At 36.1% G+C, this 24,436-nt stretch overlaps 1 protein-coding gene across 1 annotated transcript; it reads left to right on the forward strand.

Annotated features, from left to right (window-relative positions):
- Positions 1-22,572: 22,572 nt before the first annotated feature.
- LOC134650839 (UDP-glucosyltransferase 2-like) lies at positions 22,573-23,442 on the forward strand. The gene has a single exon (XM_063505771.1). It carries the CDS (start codon positions 22,573-22,575, stop codon positions 23,440-23,442), a length of 870 nt encoding a protein of 289 aa, XP_063361841.1.
- Positions 23,443-24,436: the final 994 nt, after the last annotated feature.

A 24,436-nucleotide genomic window follows, 5' to 3' on the forward strand; every position in this document is an offset into this window, starting at 1 on the left:
ATTTTAATATTGTTTATTTATGCCATTGTGAGGGATCGTTCAATACTTATGTACGTGTAAAATCAGTTTTAGAAAACGCTGGTTTCTTTTTTTAATTATTTTGACTTTTGAAGTGTCGAAGCCTACACCCCAGGCCAAAAGTATGGAAACAAACTTATATGACAATAAAAAACTGTAATTTTCACATAAATAATGTATTAAGAGTAAAATGATAATAGGCCATTTTAAAAGTAAATTACTTATTATTTTCTTTAATGAAACTGTACGGTTTCAATCACATAGGTATAAATTTGTAGCAAATGAAATTAATTTAAGTACAAAAAGTGAAACAAGTACCTACAACAAGTAAGTTGCAATTGCTGGTAGGACTGTGACCTTAGTAAGGATGGGCTTGTCGCCTTTCGGATACGGAACCCTAATAAAAACTGCATTTGTAATTAGATATTTATTGACGAGTGATAAGAGGCCGATGTAAAACTTTGTTTCGGGGTACATGCCGTACATGGTACATCGCCTCTTTATTTACGTAAACATTTTGAAATGGGGCTTTAATAAATTACATACTCTAACCACAATGGTATAAAAATATAAGCTAACTAATCACAACAGTTCGCCCGAGAAGAATAAACTCATAAAATTTATTTGATTTCACACTTAGCATACGGGCAATGAGTGAGCAAACAACTGACGAGACATTATCGGCGAACGCCAATCGTTATCGGCGGTCGAAGTCTAGTACGATCCGAGAAGTTATTAATTGAAATCGACAGAGCGCTACTAAAAAGATGTGGCTGACACATAGAATATAATAATATATATGACATCAATTCAAAAAGCACGATAATGTTGCATAAGTATATGTATGTATATAAGAGTTCACTTAATTAATTAAGACGCAAGTTAGCGAGACATGCAGTCATTTGTTTTGTTAAGTAAATGTTTAATAAATTAGGTAATATTCATTAATGATATATTTTAGCTCTTAGGTTGTAACTGGGCATTTCTCAGGAGGGCCATTTTTAAGTGTCCGGGGCAAAAAGTTATTGAATTTACTGTTCAATAAATCTGAATTAATTCAGGCATGATCTTCAGCATATATTCTGTCTGGGACACTATCAAACTAATTATTTGTTATTTATATAATACATGAAAAAAATATCCAAATGCGAAAAATGATGTTTGTTGGGCGTGTCCCGCGCCCAGATTTTTTGAAACAAAAAATTATTACTCAAGGTGGGGAATTATATCGAAGTTATTATCGGTATTCACGCATAAGGTATTAGTTAACTGATCATATTCTTTATATCAAAATAATGTGTTAGCTCAACACATTGAATTAAACCAAATTTACGATGTGTCCCGGGCTACTGACTGATTTCGGTGTAATTTACAAACCATGTCGGTACACTTACAAAGTTGTAGACCAGGAACTCAGTGGCTCAAACAAAGTATGCTTTAGTTGTGCCTTAACCGTTGAATAAAGTAGAGGTGCAGTCACAGTATACTAAGGTAGTTTTTAAATATTTCTCTGTCATTCGGTGGGTTTGGTTCTATGTTTTTTTGAGATCGTTAGAAAGGCAATTAAGAAGGTTGATTTGTATGTTCTCTCAAATTTATATTTTTTTCGCATATATTAAGATGTTTTAATACTTTGGGTGCTGTTTTAATCTTATAAAACTGCCTAAAGTAATTTTTGCGTTACCAATTACACAATAATAATAATGGAAATATTAAAAATTAAGAAAAATAACTTTGTTTCCACACTTTTGGCCTGGGGTGTAAGAACCAACAGTCTTGGTGATCAGTTTTTGAGACTCCATGAGTGCTATAATTTTATAAACAGTATTTGTTTAAATAAATAGATTTTTATGTACCTACCTACTGCAAATTGCGAATAAGGACCGTTTTTTACGTCAAATCCTTTTGACTGAGTATTACCTATAATAGCTATAGCCTATAATAGCCGACGACATCGTGCTGATTTCGCCATCGTTAGCCCATCTTAAAGCGAAACTTGAGAGCCTTCAAGAGGAAGCTGAAGCCATGGGCCTGCGAATCAACCGACGGAAGACTGTCAACATGCGAGTAAAATCAGATTGTGCGGATCCATTATTGCTCAAAAACGATCGCCTTGAATCAGTCTCCAAGTTTGTATATCTCGGCAGTACACTAACATGTCAGGGAGGTGCAGATGAAGACATCGAGAGCAGAATTAAGAAGGCAAAAGCTGCATTTGCTCAACTCAAGCCTGTCTGGGGCTCAAACGTTCTCACTCGCCGCGTAAAAATCTCCCTCTTCGAATCCACCGTCAAGTCCGTGCTGCCCTTCGGCTGTGAGACGTGGAGAGTGACAAAGGGGCTGACACACAAGCTACAAGTGTTTGTCAATAAGTCCCTTCGGTCGATTCTCCGCATATTCTGGCCGAAGACCATAAGAAATGAGGATTTGTGGAGTATGTGCCGACAACCTCCGGTCGCCCAAGAAGTAGCGCTGCGGAAGTGGAGATGGATCGGTCATACCCTGCGAAGAGGAGATACAAACATCGCCAGTATCGCGTTCGAGTGGCGGCCTCAGGGCGGGAAGCGAGCCCGCAAACGCCCTGTGCACACCTGGAGGCGCAGCATAGAGAACGAGCTGACAGCCGTAGGACTGAACTGGAACGAGGCCAAGACGGTTGCTCAAGACAGGAAGGCGTGGAAGGATCTTGTGGAGGCCCTATGCACCTCCGGGGTGCCCTAGGACAAACAACAACAATTACCTATAATTAACACTGTGCGACGTTTGGACGCCGCATGTAGGTTGATTAGGTAGGTTAGAAAGAAGTAGAAAGATACATTTACAAAAGATATTAATTATTAATTAAAATTAAAATAAGTTCATCAAGGTCGTGAGTCCTATTTAACTGAGCTGACGCAGAATAAAAAAAAATTGCAAACAAATCCTAAGTACTTCACTTCCCTTAGTGGTAGCCAGAGATGGGCATCATTCGAATAAACTTTTATCGGAATAATCATTCGAATAAACAATAATTCACGACTTTTTTATTCGCGGATGATTCATTCGCGGATGATTCATTCGCGAATAATTCATCCGAGGATGAATCATTCGAACACTTTTCAAATGACGAATGATTTATTCGTTATTTCATTCGAATAAATACACGAAGAATATTTAAGTTTTTTGGCTTATTCCATTCAAATAAACAACACGAATAATAGCACGTTTCATATGACTTGTTCTTTTAATATATATTTGTTCAGAAGTTAACAATTGTTAAGGGTTAAAAGCTAAGCCCAGGTAGTATAATAAAAAAAGGACTAGCGTGAACAATTAATTACTCACACACAAAGTTAGTAACTTTCTGGCCTGACCTAGAAAGAGATAACTGTATAATAAAAGAGTGAGAACACCAAATTTTCTTAGCAGTTGTTTGCTTCAGAGCGAATCTCACAACGCATTTATATTTATAGTTACTATTTAGGTAGTTGCATTGCACATTACAGTTGCCAAACTTTCTAAACCGTGAAAAGTTAATAAGGTATTCGAATAAACAAATTATTCGTGGCAATTCATTCGACATTTTTATTCGTCATTCGCGATAAATTTTGTTATTCTTATTCGTTATTCGTCATTCGAATAAATTTTGCCCATCTCTGGTGGTAGCGCGCAGCACTGGTAGTGGTCAGCTTTAGTGTTCCGGATCCGGCACTGCCGTAGAAAGGTGTCCGACTTCAATGTTCTGGATCCGGGCCCGCACATGGGTAGGTGGTACTTACCTAACTTGTTAAAATTTTTAATGAACATTACATAGCAGCTTTGCGAAAAACGAAGTCCTTGGAACGTAATCGTATGCCAGCCTTTCGGCGTTTCTAGTGTTTCGAGGGTACCTATATTTCTTTAGCCGTTTTAAAACGACTCATGTGGATTTATAGGATTCATGGGGCCACACCACATTATTTCCCGCATACTTATTTTGGGCTATGAACGCCCTTTCAATGTTTGTAAAGTTACCCCACAGAATTAGTCCATATCTTATGTAGGGTTTTTGGTATTTAGCATACCTATTTAATTCGTTTTTAAAGTTACGGGTAGTTTGAAATAAGACCTAGCATACCTACTTAATAAGTTTTTAAAGTTAAGGGTAGTTTGAAATTGAAGACTGTTATTGGTTGGGTATAAAAAGAAAGACACTTGGCGGACAGCTCTCTTTGGTTGTTGAGTCGTGCTAGCAGGCGGTTGTCAAGAGAAGAGATTATTGTGAATTGGAAGAAGACAAGAAAATAAATGGATAAATATCTTCAAGGTGTTGTTATTTTTACACTTCAGAAGTGGGATGAACGTAAGTACACGCCTACTGCTATTACTTATTGATTTAGTGAGATAACTGATAACATGACCCTTATTCTGAGCTTGGAGATAATTAATTAACTATACGAAATTCTAATGGATTACGTAAGAAATATGGTACTGGTAACATTTTTATTTAATTTAAATGAGTACCTGCATCATTTATTAATAATATTATGATGATTATGATTATAGGCTATCTAATTGCATATCAGTTAAACTTAGGTTAGTTTGACCCATAAATGTAATTAAATGGACATAATATCAATGTGTAATCATAAGAATATATGCGTCAGTTGGTCGAGAATTCAAAGTATTTAACCACCGACAGCTAGGCATAATAATGTTCAGTTAACAAAATCAAGTACACGTGTTCTTCTTAATAAATAGATACGTGACTGTAGTTATTAACTTCTTTGCTACTTACTTACCCACACACATGTGGGAATTAGGCAGAATATGTCAACACGTGGGTCTTGATATGTGTTGGTTGGAGTATTCAAGGGTGCCTTAATTTTCATTATTTCTTCACTACGGCGCATAGTTTCAGAGATAAATTGATATTTATGATTTATAACCAGGTCTCGCAATTTAATTGAAGATTTTGAGTTTTGATTTTGATCCTTAATGTTAAAATTTGTGGAATATAAGTAGATGGCTTACTATGCAAACGGGGCATTGAATTTTGAGTCATTTTTTTTGCTACGACGCATAGTTTTTGAGATAAATGAATGTTTATAATTTGAACTACCATTAAACATTATTTTGTCATATAATTCCTTTATAGTTTATAAGGTATTATGATATAGTATATAGGTATATGTAACACCGGATACTTTTACGTTTCATGCCGAGTTGTTGGAGAATATGGCTGACGATGACTCATGATGATCAACGGCGCTTGCGAACACCAGAAGCCTCGGTCTTAGCGAAAGGGAATGTAGCTGGAATAACAGCGGCAGTGAAAAAGGAATCCAGACCGAAGCAGAGTCCTGTTGTGAAAGTCGGGAGTAACCCCGCTTCGACAGCCTTAGCGAGAGGCACGCGCCACTGGACATCAGGTCATGTACACCTACTTTTACTATTATATTATGAATGATTTGATATGGTAATGTGTGTTAGATACCGTGAATTGCTTGACTTCATCTCGTTCATCGACATCTAGCACATATAACATAAGTATAAGATGAATATATTGCCAGAGGATAAGTTGAGAAAAATAAATTTGATGAACCGATAGAAACTATTACTTGTGTACCAATTATGAGAAATTTTTGCCTAAATATGTCAATGCGATATAATAACGCGTATATATCTTATCTTACGAAATAATAGATACGATCTATGAGTGGTTCTCAGCCGGTCAGACCTTTGACCAACTTTTGTGATTTCTATTTGAACTGCAAGGAAGCTCCACATTTATAATGCCATTTGATTATAAACAAAATTGGACAATAATTAGCTCATTAACGGCACATTTTCTGTGAATTGATTGATTTGTTGCTTTGTTTATTTATTGATCGAGTATCGAGTATCGAGTATCGAGTATCGAGTATCGAGTATCGAGTATCGAGTATCTAGTATCGAGTATCGAGTATCGAGTATCGAGTATCGAGTATCGAGTATCGAGTATCGAGTATCGAGTATCGAGTATCGAGTATCGAGTATCGAGTATCGAGTATCGAGTATCGAGTATCGAGTATCGAGTATCGAGTATCGAGTATCGAGTATCGAGTATCGAGTATCGAGTATCGAGTATCGAGTATCGAGTATCTAGTATCGAGTATCTAGTATTGATAGTCGTTTGGTTTATTGAATTATAGAGTCGTTTGGTTTATTGAATTATAGAGTCGTTTGGATTATTAAATTATATAGTCATTTGGTTTATTGAATTATAGAGTCATTTGGTTTATTGAATTATAGTCATTTGGTTTATTGAATTATAGAGTCATTTGGTTTATTGAATTATAGAGTCATTTGGTTTATTGAATTATAGAGTCATTGGGTTTATTGAATTATAGAGTCATTTGGTTTATTGAATTATAGAGTCATTTGGTTTATTGAATTATAAGAGTCATTTGGTTTATTGAATTATAGAGTAATTTGGTTTATTGAATTATAGAGTCATTTGGTTTATTGAATTATAGAGTCATTTGGTTTATTGAATTATAGAGTCATTTGGTTTATTGAATTATAGAGTCATTTGGTTTATTGAATTATAGAGTCATTTGGTTTATTGAATTATAGAGTCATTTGGTTTATTGAATTATAGAGTCATTTGGTTTACTGAATTATAGTCATTTGGTTTACTGAATTATAGTCATTTGGTTTACTGAATTATAGAGTCATTTGGTTTACTGAATTATAGAGTCATTTGGTTTATTGAATTATAGAGTCATTTGCTTTATTGAATTATAGAGTCATTTGCTTTATTGAATTATAGAGTCATTTGCTTTATTGAATTATAGAGTCATTTGCTTTATTGAATTATAGAGTCATTTGCTTTATTGAATTATAGAGTCATTTGCTTTATTGAATTATAGAGTCATTTGCTTTATTGAATTATAGAGTCATTTGGTTTATTGAATTATAGAGTCATTTGGTTTATTGAATTATAGAGTCATTTGGTTTATTGAATTATAGAGTCATTTGGTTTATTGAATTATAGAGTCATTTGGTTTATTGAATTATAGAGTCATTTGGTTTATTGAATTATAGAGTCATTTGGTTTATTGAATTATAGAGTCATTTGGTTTATTGAATTATAGAGTCATTTGGTTTATTGAATTATAGAGTCATTTGGTTTATTGAATTATAGAGTCATTTGGTTTATTGAATTATAGAGTCATTTGGTTTATTGAATTATAGTCATTTGGTTTATTGAATTAGAGTCATTTGGTTTATTGAATTATTCGAGTCGTTTGGTTTATTGAATGATCGAGTCGTTTGGTTTATTGAATGATCGAGTCGTTTGGTTTATTGAATGATCGAGTCGTTTGGTTTATTGAATGATCGAGTCGTTTGGTTTATTGAATGATCGAGTCGTTTGGTTTATTGAATGATCGAGTCATTGGTTGATTGAATTATAGTCATAATTTATAGTCATTGGGCTTGAATTATAGTCATTGGGCTTGAATTATAGTTATTGGGCTTGAATTATAGTTATTGGGCTTGAATTATAGTAATTGGTTGATTGAATTATAGAGTCATTGGTTGATTGAATTGTAGAGTCATTGGTTGATTGAATTGTAGAGTCGTTGGTAGATTGAATTGTAGAATCGTTGGTAGATTGAATAGTAGAATCGTTGGTTGATTGAATTGTAGAATCGTTGGTTGATTGAATTGTAGAATCGTTGGTTGATTGAATTGTACAATCGTTGGTTGATTGAATTGTAGAATCGTTGGTTGATTGAATTGTAGAATCGTTGGTTGATTGAATTGTAGAATCGTTGAATTATTGAATTGTAGAATCGTTGAATTATTGAATTGTAGAATCGTTGAATTATTGATTTGTAGAATCGTTGAATTATTGAATTGTAGAATCGTTGAATTATTGAATTGTAGAATCGTTGAATTATTGAATTGTTGAATTATTGAATTGTAGAATCGTTGAAATATTGAATTGTAGAATATTTGAATTATTGAATTGTAGAATCGTTGAATTATTGAATTGTAGAATCGTTGAATTATTGAATTGTAGAATCGTTGAATTATTGAATTGTAGAATCGTTGAATTATTGAATTGTAGAATCGTTGAATTATTGAATTGTAGAATCGTTGAATTATTGAATTGTAGAATCGTTGAATTATTGAATTGTAGAATCGTTGAATTATTGAATTGTAGAATCGTTGAATTATTGAATTGTAGAATCGTTGAATTATTGAATTGTAGAATCGTTGAATTATTGAATTGTAGAATCGTTGAATTATTGAATTGTAGAATCGTTGAATTATTGAATTATTGAATCATTGAATTATTGAATCATATTTTTAATTCATAGGTTACTGCAGTTAATGTTGCAGCATTACATTGAAATGATTTTAATATGATGATTTTAATATAAGCGATAATGAAGAGTGCATGGTTGAACCTGTAGAACTCACTACAATTAAACCGAGATCGAGGAGGATTGATGGCCTCTTATTGGTTATATTTTTATGTTTAAATATTATGTTTAAATTAAGACTTGATAAAAATAGATGTACAATAATAATCATTATCTCATTACTAGATAAGCTGATATATTAAATAATGCATGAACTATAAAAAACTCGTCAAATAATAGTAGATTACCATTGAGGCAGTTTTTAAAAGAGATAATTTAATAATAAGAGATATTAATTTCAACTGGGAGGTTATTAAAGACACGTATTGCGGTAAAGAATTCACTTTTATACTTTTACTTATTGCCGAACTTGAAATTTGATAATTATATTTATACTAGTGCGCAAATCGTAATTAAAAGATTTATTCTTAATATTTTATGTTTACAAAAAGGCGAAGCTCCAGTATGTAGATCTCAATTAACGCAAGTATTTCCTTGAAGAAATCTCTGAGTGGATATTGGTGATACATGTTGCGTGGGCAGTTTTCTTACAACCTAAACATAATTACAACGTCGTCGTAATCACCCCAGTAGTTAAATGATACCATATTTCAGTTACAAAATATGCGATTCCATGGTATACATTTTTGATTGTATTCTAGAACAAGTCGGAAGGTACGGATAGGTAAAACATCAGGTTTTTGCAGTTCTATCGTTTATGTCTGCCATGTAACATTTGAAACGTATAATTTATTTAATTCAACGTGTAGAGAAAATGTTACTGGTCCTTTTTCTGCGGAAACACGCCTATTTAGGTGCTATGTTTATTCCCGAACTGCGGGATTTGGTATGCTGTAAAGACGTTTAGTGAATTAATATACTGTTCAAGTCTTTCATAAAACAATATGCATATTATAAAAAAATCTAATAGTCTGAAAATCCCAACGCGTCTTGCAATTGATGGACTAAGTACTTTGTCAGCTTGGATAAATCCTAACAAGCTAGAATATACGACCTTCTCTGAAAACATTGGGAGGGGAGCTATTAGGTATAGGTTTTTAGTACCAGATGATTAATGCATTGATAATGGGAACATAATAGGTCAAGTTGTACACAATAATTACTTAATTATCGCTGTTATTCATCATAGTAATATTTTATAAATTATAGTCAGGGTTAAAGTTACTGAAAGGTTCTCGGGAAATATTCCTGTCTCAAGAGTGAGGTTTATAATTGAAGATTTCTTGACATGATAATGGAAAATGATGTTGAAGCCACGAGAATTTGATTTGGAGCTATTAGGTATAGGTTTTTAGTACCAGATGATTAATGCATTGATAATGGGAACATAATAGGTCAAGTTGTACACAATAATTACTTAATTATCGCTGTTATTCATCATAGTAATATTTTATAAATTATAGTCAGGGTTAAAGTTACTGAAAGGTTCTCGGGAAATATTCCTGTCTCAAGAGTGAGGTTTATAATTGAAGATTTCTTGACATGATAATGGAAAATGATGTTGAAGCCACGAGAATTTGATTTGATTCGTGTGCTGACACAGCTAAGTACTACCATTTTAGAAAAGATTTGAACTGGTTCATATTATATATGGCAGGAAGATTGATAGTGCTTCAGTCACGAGAATTGAATTGGTTCGTGTACTCTGTTGTTTCAGTCACGAGAATTGAATTGGTTCGTGTACTATCTACCTGCAGATAGAGATGATCATTACTCATGAAAATTGAATAATAAATGGCAATTAATGATCTGTTACCCTGAATTACTAGTCAAGGTGTACACTGTTGTGATTATTAACCCAATGTTGGATATTTTTAGCAAGTTGAGCGCCGCACCTCTACCGGCGTCCCCCGCCTCGCGCCGCCTGAGTCCGATGCGAGCCGTCTCCAGCAGGAGCCCGCCTCGCGCCGCCAGAGTCCGGTGCGAGCCGTCTCCAGCAGGAGCCCGCCTCGCGCCGCCAGAGTCCGGTGCGAGCCGTCTCCAGCAGGATGTCTCCGGCAGAAGAGTAACAATTTTAACCCTTCGTATGCTTTAGTCAAAATTTACCACTGAATTAATAACCTTGAAACTGTAAATTCTAGTCCAAATTGTGTGGCAGGCATACAAAAGGTTATTTAGATGATGTTTTTGAGATTTTGACATGCTGATGCCTGATTGAAACTGTTTCGTATCCTATGCGATTAGTGTATCCACTGTTAAGTAGTATACGTAGTCTGTCGGCCAAGTGTAGGGTTTCCACCTGGCACGTGTATGAGGACATACACGGAGTCAGGATGGACGAGTGTAGGGTTTTTGGTATTTAGCATACCTATTTAATTCGTTTTTAAAGTTACGGGTAGTTTGAAATAAGACCTAGCATACCTACTTAATAAGTTTTTAAAGTTAAGGGTAGTTTGAAATTGAAGACTGTTATTGGTTGGGTATAAAAAGAAAGACACTTGGCGGACAGCTCTCTTTGGTTGTTGAGTCGTGCTAGCAGGCGGTTGTCAAGAGAAGAGATTATTGTGAATTGGAAGAAGACAAGAAAATAAATGGATAAATATCTTCAAGGTGTTGTTATTTTTACACTTACTTGAGAGCTAACATAACCATGGTTAGCAGCCAAGGTCGCTTCCAGCGTGGTAGTGCGTCTTAACCTACTTACGAGAGTTACGAGCACATATTATACCCATATATTAACTTTGCTACAAACGCTTTCAATTTGAGAAATCCAATTTATATAATTAAATGTACAGCGGGGAAACGCGGCAAGCGTCCTGGGGACGATGCCCCAGGCAACTTTAGGTTTTATTTTGTAATTTATTTTGTTGGAAAATTTAAAAAGTAAATAAACGGCTATATATTAAATGTTATTATCTTTGGCAAATTAAATGCTCATTTGCAAGAAAATTAATCGACTGACGTTTAATATCAATTAACTTTGATAATGTACGTCAGCTAAGTATATGTCTAATTGAAAGATATTTGCTTCTATGTATAATAATAATATTAATTAACGAGTATTACAAAAGCTCAATATACACAATACGTACTCAGTCTCCTTGATACTTATTTTATTTAATAACCATTATTGATAATGATATATCGCCACAGTAGAAACCATAATACACGCAGCTGTATTATTAAGAAAATTTCTGAAATTTGACTGGGACTTGGGATGGAAAAAGATGACTTATCTATGAATTATCTTGGTAACCGAACATAATTGAAATATCAGGGCGAATAACGTACATAAATAGTTAAAACAAATAACGTAAGTTGCTTAAATTAGTCGACGACCGCATCTCCATACAAATGTAGTCCCAATTTTCCTCTCCGAGTATTGACATTGTAGAGAATATTTTCACACAATTGAATGTATATATTTACCATAGCTTCATATATTGTTTTTTTTATTATTATAAGAGTTAGAAGCTTTTGAAAATTGTATCGAAAATATTTTAACCTGTAAATTTACGTAGATTTGGTCAATATAATAATACAATTTCCTTCATTAAAAACCATATTTAATAAAATCTCTTAGATAATTACTGTCTTTATCAATGAAATAAATTTTATTTTATATTAGGTACTTGTTTCATTTCTATGCTAACGCGAGAGTCATGCGACCCAGTTTTGTATCTACAGCGTTAACTTATAATAAGGTTATCTTCACCCAACAAAGGAATTTTCAAAGGATTCTAATAATTCACTTCTAAATTTTGGTAAGTATGCTGAACTTAAATTACTTATGTCTCTTGGAGAAATTCATGAGGGTTCATTGGCTATAGTTACAACTCCTGTAGTTACTCGTAAAGTACCTATATGTAATAAAACCGCCTATTTATAAGTGCAAGTAGGGCTATAGTTCCAGATAAAATTCATAACCTCATGCGCACGACACATCAATGTGTGTATGTATAAGTTCCTTATAGCAGTCTGTTGAAAATCCTTTGACGTAACCAGGACCAAAATCGCAGAAGAAAAAGTAGCTGTTATCTAAAATTAACAACACACATCGGCATTTTGAACTTTACGACAAAAATCGAAAATAAAACAGAGATCCTGTCAGTCTTTAGAGAATCTCCCACCGTGGGGTGACGTAATTCCATTCGGGGCGGAGCGTGTTCGTTCTGTATGAAATACTATATTACTTATTTTGTCGCACCAGAGGAAATAACGGTAAAATATTTCAGTTTAACTCTTTGAAATTGAACTGCAGTTGATAAAAAGTTGTATAATTTCTTCACAATTCACAGTAACGTCTTCTTGGCGTTGATAAGGCTGCAATTCGAAAGCGGAATTTCATTACCGTCGCTCCAAGGAGTGCACCACTCCAGTGCCTGGCTGGAAATATTTATTGCTACTTTTTTCATGTCAATAGTCCATGTTTCATTCAGAGTATTTTATTGTGAAATAATTTCAAAATAAACCCGTTTCGAAACTTTGCGTAATCGAATGTTAGACATAAACTGATTCTTTTAAAGGTTTACAACTTATCCATTTCCGACTGAGCTGAGATTTTGCATACATATTATTATGTAAATCGGATGACAATGCAATGTTATGATGACATGGAGTTGATCTGATGATGGAGACAGGAGGTGGCCATGGGAACAGCGCAAACTAATTGTGTTTGGGGTTGTTAGAATTGTTTCGATGAGTATTAGTTGCAAAGTACAGTCAACGATAAAAGCTTGTACCAAAAATGGTTTTTTTGCTAAAAATTTACTTTCTACTATTTTCAGTCTACAGCCAACTGTTTCCACCTGACCACCAGTTAAAATATAAATATTGAAGTTAATTCGGACCACGTACCGGCTCCTACAGGCCTCCGGAATCATTAAAATTAATATTTACACACCAATAAACGATTTTGTGTTTGTATTTGTAAAAATCGCCATTCGATATGAAATAACAACGCGAAAACCAGACTTAATTCCAATATGGCCTAGTTTCTTCTCTGGGTTGGAAGGTTTAATGGTATTTTGTAATGCCAATTCTTGGGATTAAGTTGCCAAATGGATACCAAACTCCCCAAGTGAACCGTGACAAAAATGACAGGACAATGCTCGGAATATGATTATTATTATTAAAGTTAGGGCGCGTGTACACGGTGCCGCCTCCGCGCCGATACCGCACCGCCGCCGCACGGGCTCGTGTACACGGTACCGCCTCCGCGCCGACACCGCACCGCCGCCGCACCTCCGCGGCGACAATAGCGCGAAGGTGCGGCGGCGGTGCGATATCGGCGCGGAGGCGGTGCGGTGTCGGCGCGGAGGCGGGCTTTACGCGTCTCGTGTACATAGCGCGGAGGTGCGGCGGCGGTGCGGTGTCGGCGCGGAGTCAGCACCGTGTACAGGCGCCCTTAGCGTTTTGTGTTTTAGGAACTTTTATAAGATGTAGTTACTTAACGTTTTCAGTTAGATTTGCGGACGCTAGGTGGCATGACAGTCGTAGCGAATAGGTAGGCACCTATACCAATAGTTCTTAACAATACTTCCATTTCTTAAAGATGATTCGTAGCTAGATAGGAGGTGCCTTTGTTTTTAAGCATTCACAAACGTCGGAGAATCAAACAATGTTTTGTACTTTTTAACGTTTTCCTTCCGTCGTTTCAATCCCGTCTTTTTTCTTTGAGCTACAGTTCGGCTTTGAACAACTAAGTATTTTAAAATGCTAAGATGGATCCCAGGGAATACAGAAGACGAAGTTTGAATCAACTCGACTCGAATTGAAGTAGGTAAATATTCTATCGTCTTTGAAGAAGTACTTATTCAGATATATTATTTTATTACCTACTTTTCAAGAAACCATGACGTCCATTGGTAGACAACACAACACAATATTTAAATAAGTATACTTAGTCGATAATTTCGCCTGCCAGACAAAAATATTATAACAATGATCTACTTAATAGAAACAGACATTACATTACAGATTGTGGAATTTCATGGAAAACACTGGACATACAGGCTGAATTGGCAATAAAAATTATGACTAACCTTAAAAGCTTAATTTTAAGCACGTGTTTATAAATAAATGATATTAAGACATTTAAGGAAACTGAGTAAGTTATTTTAAAAAGTTGCTGAACAAATGTTGGTCAGTTTGAGGAGTATAACCTATTACTGTTTAATTTATTCTTCCTGTTACAGAAAACACTCGGTAGGTATTAATATAGTTTCGGTTAATGACGACGAATATTTCCTTTCTAAAAGCAAAGTTTAAGTGTAAGATGCTTATATTTCTAATCTGTTTGTAATAAGCCATTTGTGGCGTTCCATGCCTAAAGGGTCCTTATGTTCCATGTGCATAAGGATCCTTCTCGGATGTAAACCCACATTTATATTGGCAATGAGATTAGGACCACCATCAACTTTCATGATTTCTGCCAAGTCAGTGGGCGTGATAATCGTCAATTATCTTGCTGGTTTTGAGTGAGAAAAGTTTCTGCGAGTCTGGAATTTTTGGACCAGTATTTCTAGAATAGGTAATCAAATTTAACGAACATTCTAGCTTGATGCCGAACACGACGCAAAGGTAAATGTCGAATAACCAGGCAACCTACACCCGTATAATATGTGGGAGCCCCCCTTAAATATTCATTTTATTTTGTTTTTAGTATTTGTTGTTATAGCGGCAACAGAGATACATCATTTGTGAATATTTCAACTGTCTAGCTATCGCGGTTCATGAGATACAGCCTGATGACAGACGGACGAACAGCGAAGTCTTAGTAATAGGGTCCCGTTTTTTACCCTTTGGGTACGGAACCCTAAAAACTTGCCACCTAACCAAACCATGCATTCGTTTTTCATTGATAAATTACAAGAGGGAAAATTTGTTTTTAAACCTTAAGACGATAGTGGACGACTGCTTCTCCACTGAAACGTAGTCCCCATTTTCCTCCCTGGATATTAACTTTCCAGATAATATTTTTCCACACTTTATTGTATTTCACCATTCGTAACTGTTGACTTCGGTTGACTTTTTTCGATTTTTAGGGTTCCGTAGCCAAACGGCAAAAAAGGGAACCCTTATGGATTCGTCATGTCTCTCTGTCTGTCTGTCTGTCCGTCCGTATGTCACAGCCACTTTTTTCCGAAACTATAAGAACTATACTGTTGAAACTTGGTACCTAAGTAGATGTATTCTGTGAACCGCATTAAGATTCTCACACAAAAATAGAAGAAAAAACAATAAATATTGATTTTTCTTATACTATCTTATTCTACACTTAGAACTGAAACTCAAATTTTTTTTTTTCATCAACCCCATACGTGTGGGGTATCTATGGATAGGTCTTCAAAAATGATATTGAGGTTTCTAATATCATTTTTTTTCTAAACTGAATAGTTTGCGCGAGAGACACTTCCAAAGTGGTAAAATGTGTGTGTGTCCCCCCTGTAACTTCTAAAATAATAGAATGATAAAACTAAAAACAATATATGATGTACATTAGTTACATTACCATGCAAACTTCCACCGAAAATTGGTTTGAACGAAATCTAGTAAGTAGTTTTTTTTAATACGTCATAAATCCCCTAAATACGGAACCCTTCATGGGCGAGTCCGACTCCCACTTGGCCGCTTTTTTAGATTACATATTATAAAAATGATGACCAAAAACCGAATTTCATACAAATGCAAGAAGCATTAATATAATTAAAAAATCGAAAAAAAATCTAACGCAGCTGTGGTTAATGTTCATCCCGTAAAATTAATTTTCTATAATGTTGATATCCAGAGAAAACGGGGACTACGTTTGTATTACACACGTATGGAGATGCGGTCACGTGACTTCGCCCTACGTTCCATGAATTACATACTAGCAGAGCATTAAATTAAATTCAAACTATTAGATAACTCTGTTAATAGTTACTAGTAGTTAACGGAATATATGTAGTTTTGAACCATTAACTTTTAATGGTGTAATAGTAAAAATAATCGCTTTAGAACCTAGGCTATATGTCTATAGCTAGGTGTCTGTCGCAATGAAGTTTTAACGATGTCCCTAACGATCTCACAGAACCGAGACACACTTCACAATCAAATTAAAACTCATATTTTACTTTGACAACCTTATATTTCTCTTTATTATTGTTCCAGAAGTCAGATTGTTTAATATATAAGGTAGCTTTTTAATTACATTAGTGAGTTTGATACGATCTCGAGAGAACAAGTAAATTAATTTTCAATTTTCCATTAGTTTGGTAGGTATTAAAACGTACTATTGTGACGTGAAACGATTGTTCGTATCTCAATAATCCAAAATTTCATTATTGAAGTCGAGCGAATTAAAATCATTACATTAAAAGCAGATCAATACGGATAAGTGTGGCTGCCCTTCACATTGGGGCCTGTTGATTAGTGTTTCTGTTTATTCTGTTTTTTTTTTCAATGGGACAATAACCCATCGCGCCTACATTTATTAAATTTGCCGCTTTTTACTACTGAGGAAAATAGCTCTATCTTCCTTACGAGTGGTCAAACTTCGAACACAAAAATACCTACATGGACCGCAGGCAAAGACAAGTGATAACAGTTCTTTCTTAGCAATTTAAAGAACGAAAGATATTTAAATCATAAACATGAATTCTTAAATCAATTTTTTAACAAGCAGATACGTCTGCGAGCGATATTCCAAATTTTATATTAAAGGAAAAAAATGGAAAAAGTTACGCTCCCGGCAGGACTTGAACCCGCATCCTCCGCAATCCGTGCGTTGCTCTTAACCAATTGAGCTACGGAAGCCTACGGCCCTTCTCTCACGAGACTATTCAAATGCTACGCGACTGAGATGCAAACCATGATCGCCTACTGGTATGCTACTCGTTTCCGCACACGGTGCTACGCAAATGAGACTATTTTGTGTCATTTGCCGAACAACTTGGTGCGACAATGTCTAGCTCTAGCTCCAGCGATGAAGACAATCTTCTGCCCTAGTAGCACGGTCGCATTTTTATCGTTTATCACCATGCCTGTCACGATCTAACAAGTATGTAAGTGCGAAAGTGACGGTCATAGTGATAGTCGATAAAAATGGAACCGTGCTGAGCCCGCTGCTCTATTTTTATTGCAAGAACAACACACAACCACATAACATCTCTCCTACATCTTTCTCACATCATCACACACACAAGCACACACACACACACACACACACACACACACACACACACACACACACACACACACACACACACACACACACACACACACACACACACACACACACACACACACACACCAGGTCACACCAGGTCTTTTCTTACATAATCAGGCAGCTTATAATTATATCAACATGGATACTTTTCCACCTCTTGAACGAAATTTATATTAAAAACTTGTTCCGCCGCCATCTTGAGCATACAACGCGTATACGACTCGAGTCGCGTGCGACCAGCAAGACAGTATCATGCGACTGATATCAAACGCTTCGTCGACGCGTCTCGTCGTGTGCGAAACGTAGGAAATAAATATGGCGGGTACTCATAAGCGACGCGTAGGATACGCGTACGAAACACAAATCGCTTGAGAGTAGCCTCGTGAGAGAAGGGCCTACCAGCTATTTGTAATATCGCTCGCAGACGTATCTGCTTGTCAAAAATTGATTTAGTATGGGTTAGCACATTGTTACTGGTGAATTCTCAATGCAACTTGAGACTCCGGTGCCGTCAAAAGATGTAATCGTCTTTCGGTAGATGTCGCTATATGCCACCCTTATGGCGTGTATGCATAAAGGAAGGGATGGACAGATTTGCGATGTCCTGGTAGGCTTCCGTAGCTCAATTGGTTAACCCTTAATCAAACGGAACACTTTTTATGAGATTTTTGAAAACTAAGAACGGTTTTTAGGTAATTTAAGTGCGTAGATTACGAAAAAATATGTATATTTTTTTTAGTAGAGGGGAAAGGGGGGTTTTGCGGTGGGAAATAATTTCCCGTTATCCGTTACGGAATAGCAAAATACTGAATGAAGTGGGAAATAGTTTCCCATTGTCCGATACGGTTACGAACTTTTTACTAGTTAGTAGCTCCCCCCGGCTTTGCTTGGAATTCAAGTATGATTTTTAGTAACAGTAAAAAAATTACATGCAGGCCTTAAATTAAATGAAATATTGTTATTATCTATTTATTATCTATTTATTAAGATCGAAAGATCGATAAGAGATAGAAAGATCATTAATCCATTTCTCTTTACTAGAAATAAGTAGAAATAAAATAAATGAAACAAATAAAAAGAAAATCAAAGAAATAAATAAAAATAAATACAAAGAAAACAAAAAAGGGCACAGATTTTTCTGTGTAACAGACAAACGGGCATATATTTTTATATATGGAAACAAATTAAAATTTAGGTGGAGAACAAACACTGGAAAGTAATTTCCCACTTTATAAAACCTACCATTTTTTTGTAAATCGGAACAAACAATGGGAAATAATTTTCCACTTACTAAAACCTTAAAATGTTGGCTAAATCATATCGTTATCACAATTCTTTTCAAACAAAACACAGGAAAAATAAGTCTAGTTTATGATAGTATTCAGTGTATGCACTTACAAGATTTTTTTTTCGCACTTAACCTCATAACACTAAAAAAACTGTTGATATTGCAAAAAAATCACGAAAACTGACATTGACTTTGACGTATGGTCACAAATGGCGGCCATTAGAAAAGTATTGCCATTTTTCAAATTCAATGTTACTAAGATTTTAAATCTGTATAGTTGTAACGTTGTACGTACATGTTTTAATTATAAGCTTAGATTTTATTATTTTTACATATTAAATAAATTAAATTTAAATAAAAATGACTTATTTATAATAGATTTTAATTTATTAACGCATGAATTATTATTTTACTTTTATTTTAATCAATTATTATTTATGGAAATGAACTAATTATTTATTTTTACAATTTTATATATTAATCAATTTTATATTTACAGTAATCGTCTTATTCCACTTTACTATTGTAAAGTAAGACATAAATTATCATAAGTAATATATACAATACATAGATAGTTTTTACAATGCATGACAGTTTATTCGTACGGACTGTACTCGCGACCGGTCCATTGATTGACGTCATGGAAGGATCGAGAAGCGGCTGCGCGCGCGCTTGTCCCCTCCCGTTGACCACTGGCGATTCAGTCCGCGCCACCTCGCCGTCGTATACGGATGTGCCGTTGCGCACACGGGGAAGCCCGTGTCGTCTAGCGCGCGGTACAAATATTTATTATGGTGAGCGCGAACACCTATTCGTGATAATAATCTGCTTTGCGACGTATTCGCACATATAAGTTTTCCCGCACCCACGTATTGGTAAGTGCAAAGTGTTGAACGTTTCATTAGAATAAGTAGCTTTAGTGTTAAAGTAGTTTGTTATTCGATTCATATTAATCGCAAAACCTAAATTTAATCTTACGTTCCATTCCATCTTTTGCTAAATGCTTTTAGCTCTAGAATGATCTAGCAATTTCCTTTGTTCTTATAGTGGCGGGTACGAGTAAGTATTTGTGCGTACCCTCCTACTTATTTAAATTCACTTCTTTGTTCTTCTTTCTTTCTTTACTCTGTGCTTTTCCTTCGCTTTTGTAACTCCGCTCTGCTTGTGAACTCAAACACGCTTTCTGCTTATGGTGCACCGGCTTTCCCATGGTCCCATCATCATCATCACAGGGTGTTCACAAAAGCAGAGCGAGCAGGAACACCTCACTAAGACTTCTGGAAATCCACAGAGTGCGTCGTAACATTTTAAATACAAGACCGTCGGCCGTCAAACACCATCACCACCTCGACGGCAGGGTTGGAGCCATAGCCGTTCGCCCGCCGTCGCCCCTGCTCCTCTTCAGCGCTGTCGAGTGACACCCACCTGCTGCGGACCCTCGACCAGCCAGGGCAGTACCGGATCTCGGGTGCAAATTTAGACGGGCCTTGACCACCCACTTCACGACCCTATTCAAAACTTAGTTTTTTTTATTTAAATAAATATTTAATTTGTTAACGAGTTGGTAGTACTTCTTTTACCTTCCCTACCAACAGGGACGTACTTCCCCCTTTAACGTTACATGGTTGGTATCGCTGAGTGCTGCCATTAAAAACATAAAAAATATTTCGTAAATTAGAATGAAGTGGGAAATAATTTCCCGGTATTTGATTAAGGGTTAAGAGCAACGCACGGTTTGCGGAGGATGCGGGTTCAAGTCCTGCCGGAAGCGTAACGTTTTCCATTTTTTCCTTTAATACAAAATTTATGAATTCTTATATATTAAGTTACGAGTAAGTTACTGGTCTAAAAGCACACTAACCTTATGTGGTTTTTCTTTCGTCAAAACGCCTAGCCATAACTTTAACAGGTAAACGTAGGAACACCTGAGTTATCATATTTCTTGCTGAAATATTATAGTAAGTAGCCTCAATTCAAACATATCACTGCTACGTCTCATGTTAACTAAGCGCATGCTGCAAGGCATACTCTGGGCGTGCATAGCTTGTCCCTGGTGTCATCTCAACGCTAACCGGGCACGTGTTGAACAAATTACTTTAATGTGGCTTTAACCTACCTGATTAATAACTGCTTATTTTTATACTAAGCTAAATGAATCTCTTGCTGAGAGCAAAATAAAAGTCTAATAAACATGGGGTTCATCAGCCACTGATGAACCCCACCATTACCAAAGTAAGATGGCTTGCATGAATAATTGAATCGCAATCTGTCCGACAGAGAGTTATATAGTTGACGAGAGACCAATTTTTTCATTGCCATAAATATATGATTGCCTACAAAAGCGCAGTGATAGTCAATCTTCGGAATGGAACAGTTAGTGGCGATAAAGTTTATTTCAACTATAAGCCTAGTGTTTTTCTGTTGAATGTTGCGTAAAGCTGTATATAACACAGTTACTTCCAGTTTGAGGTTAATTTTTTTAGCATAATTTTTCATACTTTTTAACGGAACGGTAACGGAATAGAAGAACCAAAAATGTATGGAAATTTTGGGAAATCGTGACAGCTAACATACCTAAGCTAAATCTAAAACAGAATAGTGAGTACAACTTTAACTGAAATGGCCTAGGTTATTTTAAATGCACTTTAAAAAAAAAATTATTAGTCATAGTCATTTCATTCGTATACCTAGGAGGTGCAAGCACGTACTGCTCGCCCTTAGAGTTTGTCAAAGACGCCGAGTTTTTCTGTTTCTTCTGCAAGCAGCAGAAACGTGAATGTGTTGTATTGTATTGTGCGTGACGTCAGCTGGATTATTCCTCGCAGACTACAGATTAAGGCTGCTGTCTGTCTGACCGCACGTAGTTGGTAATATGTCCGATGTCCGCGGCAGGCACCGGCCGTACACCGTTCAAAATACATGAATGCGGTCTTATTTTACTGCAGAAGACGGTCATTCGTAATGGTCTCTACATTGGAATTGGCGTCACTATTAGTGTCACTTTTCGCCACGACACAGAAGTACATTATACAGTAGTGTATAGTAGGTACCTAGACTAATTATACAGATACCCCAAAAATACGTCGACAATGATTTTGTACTGCTATATGTATCGCTGCTGTATATTGATGATAATTTTTACCAACTTGTGCGTTTTTGTATCAAAGCTATTTTATGTAAGACATTTCATTTGAAGATAATTCGTTTTTTTATAAATGTACAAAATCAATGCACATCGTAGAATCCCACGAAACGACGTCACAACGTTATATCAACGTATCGTGACACGACGTCGCATCATGCCACGATATAACGTCACAACGTGTCACGTGCCCGTGCCGTGCCGTGCCGTTGTGTTTTGGCCCAAACGATTCAGATAAACTTTAATCAATATCGTTATTTGGACGAAGTCACTCCGTCGAAGTGTGATGATCATAATATGAGGAATTTGGATTAGAGTCTGGCTACTGAAATATTACAAAGAACTGAAACAATACAAAGGAGAGCAATTAGACGCGTCCGCACCGTACAAGAGAGTTGACTGTCATGTAACTCACCCGTTGCACGATGCACGTGCATCGCCCTTATCGCTGACCAATCACGTGCAGTCTAAGTTTTCTTTTGTTAGCTCGTTATCGTGGATAAGGTATACATTATAATGACCTTGCCACAAGAAAATATATATGTAGTAGCTTTCTGATTTATCAAACTACAATGAAACAATGTCTAGACTGAGAGACTTCGTGTGCTTGTGCGCGCTAGTGTGTTCGAGCCTAGATGCCGCAAGAATCTTGGCCGTATTTCCAACTCCGTCAATAAGTCACCAACTGCCGTTCAGACCCCTTACACAAGAGCTCGCGCGTCGCGGACATGAGGTGGTAGTGATCACACCCGATCCTGCGTTTACTACAGGAAAAGCACCAGAAAACTTGACGGAAATCGACGTACACGACGTATCCTACGCAACTTGGAAACAAGTTATGTCAAAACTTATTAACGGGAAACAAGATGACTCCAGTTCACTATATGAAATTTTCGATAAAGCATTCAGAACCATATTCGAACAGCAAACGTCAGTTTTTGAAGTGAAAGACATAATCAAGAACCAAAATCATACATTTGATTTACTGTTAGTGGAAGCTTGCTTTCGACAAGCTCTTGGATTTTCACATGTTATTAAAGCACCAGTTATAGCTGTTAGTTCACTGGGTGCTATTTTTGATAATTACCATGTTATTGGAGCACCAACTCATCCTATACTGTACCTAGATCCATTAAGTTCGCGTATTTACAACCTGTCCATTTGGGAAAAGGTTGTCGTTTACTATGATACATTTTCTAAGCAAAATCGACATAAAAACAAAGAAGCAAAAGAAAATACAGTCGTCAGGAAAATTTTTGGTGAAGACACTCCTGCTTTGAGTGAGCTGCAAAATAATATTGATATGCTGTTTTTAAACACTCATCCTATTTGGGAGGGCAATCGTCCTGTGCCCCCCGGCGTCGTTCATATTGGAGGGATACACCAAACTCCAGAAAAGAAATTGCCGCAGGTATGTACATCGCCGCCAGATTGCACGGTCACGTTATGAACAAATTTTATTCATAAGGTCTCCATGCATTTTTTTATTAGTTTGGTATTATGTACCATTGTGACGTGATATGATTGTTTTCACCACACCAACTGGAAAAGGCTCTCTTGATTGTTCAAAACCTGGTAGCAAAGTTGCATTTTATTCACATGTGAGGCAAAGTAATCAAATACAAAGTTTGAGTTGTTTTCCTTATGTTTGCTGGTAGAATTGACTTTTAAATGATGGTTTTTGAATGATAAATACCTATTTAATAACATTAATTTGAATTTGATTTTGTTTGATATCTTACATTTAATATTTTCTTCGGGTTGGTGTGGTGAAAAATTTTGTGTTTCACTCAGGGGCACATTTTGTTTAACCCTCGTGCTTTGAAACCCTCGCAACGCTCAAGATTCCATTTATCGAACCACTCGCTACGCTCGTGGTTCAATTTTGGGATCTTTCGCTTGCTCGGGTATCAATATTAGCACGAGCGGTTAAACAACAACTTTGACCCCTTGTAAAACAAATAACTATTGTTGTCTCAATAAACGCAGTAAAGTTCAGTATTGAAGCCGAGCAAATTAACCTTTTCCACGTCGTGTCAAACACAAAAGCTGTCACTTAGACGCCACGTCACAGAGTCACAGAAGTGTCAAAACTGAAATTGAACTTTATGCATATGCACGTAGGTCTATGTTGCTCTGTGGCCTATGAAGGATTAATCCGTCATTGGCGTTGGACCTGCGGTTCAGGTATATCCATCGTTGGCGTCAAAAAGGTTAAAATCATCACATTAAACAGGTCAATACGGACAAGTGTGGCTGCCCCTTGACCTAGGGCCTGTTTAACTGTTTGTTTATTGATTAGTGTTTATTCTGAGTTCATGCATTTGCTAGTTGCTACTTGTTCGAATAAAAAAAACCGGCCAAGTGCGAGTCGGACTCGCGCACGGAGGGTTCCGCACCATCAACAAAAAATAGAGCAAAAAAATCGTGTTTGTTGTATGGGA

Source organism: Cydia amplana, chromosome 9 (assembly GCF_948474715.1).
Source record: "Cydia amplana chromosome 9, ilCydAmpl1.1, whole genome shotgun sequence".
In the NCBI taxonomy this organism is placed as follows: Eukaryota; Metazoa; Arthropoda; class Insecta; order Lepidoptera; family Tortricidae; genus Cydia; species Cydia amplana.

Excerpts from the sequence above, each read along its gene's own strand:
- LOC134650839 (XM_063505771.1), top strand. The coding sequence starts at position 22,573 with ATGTCTAGACTGAGAGACTTCGTGTGCTTGTGCGCGCTAGTGTGTTCG.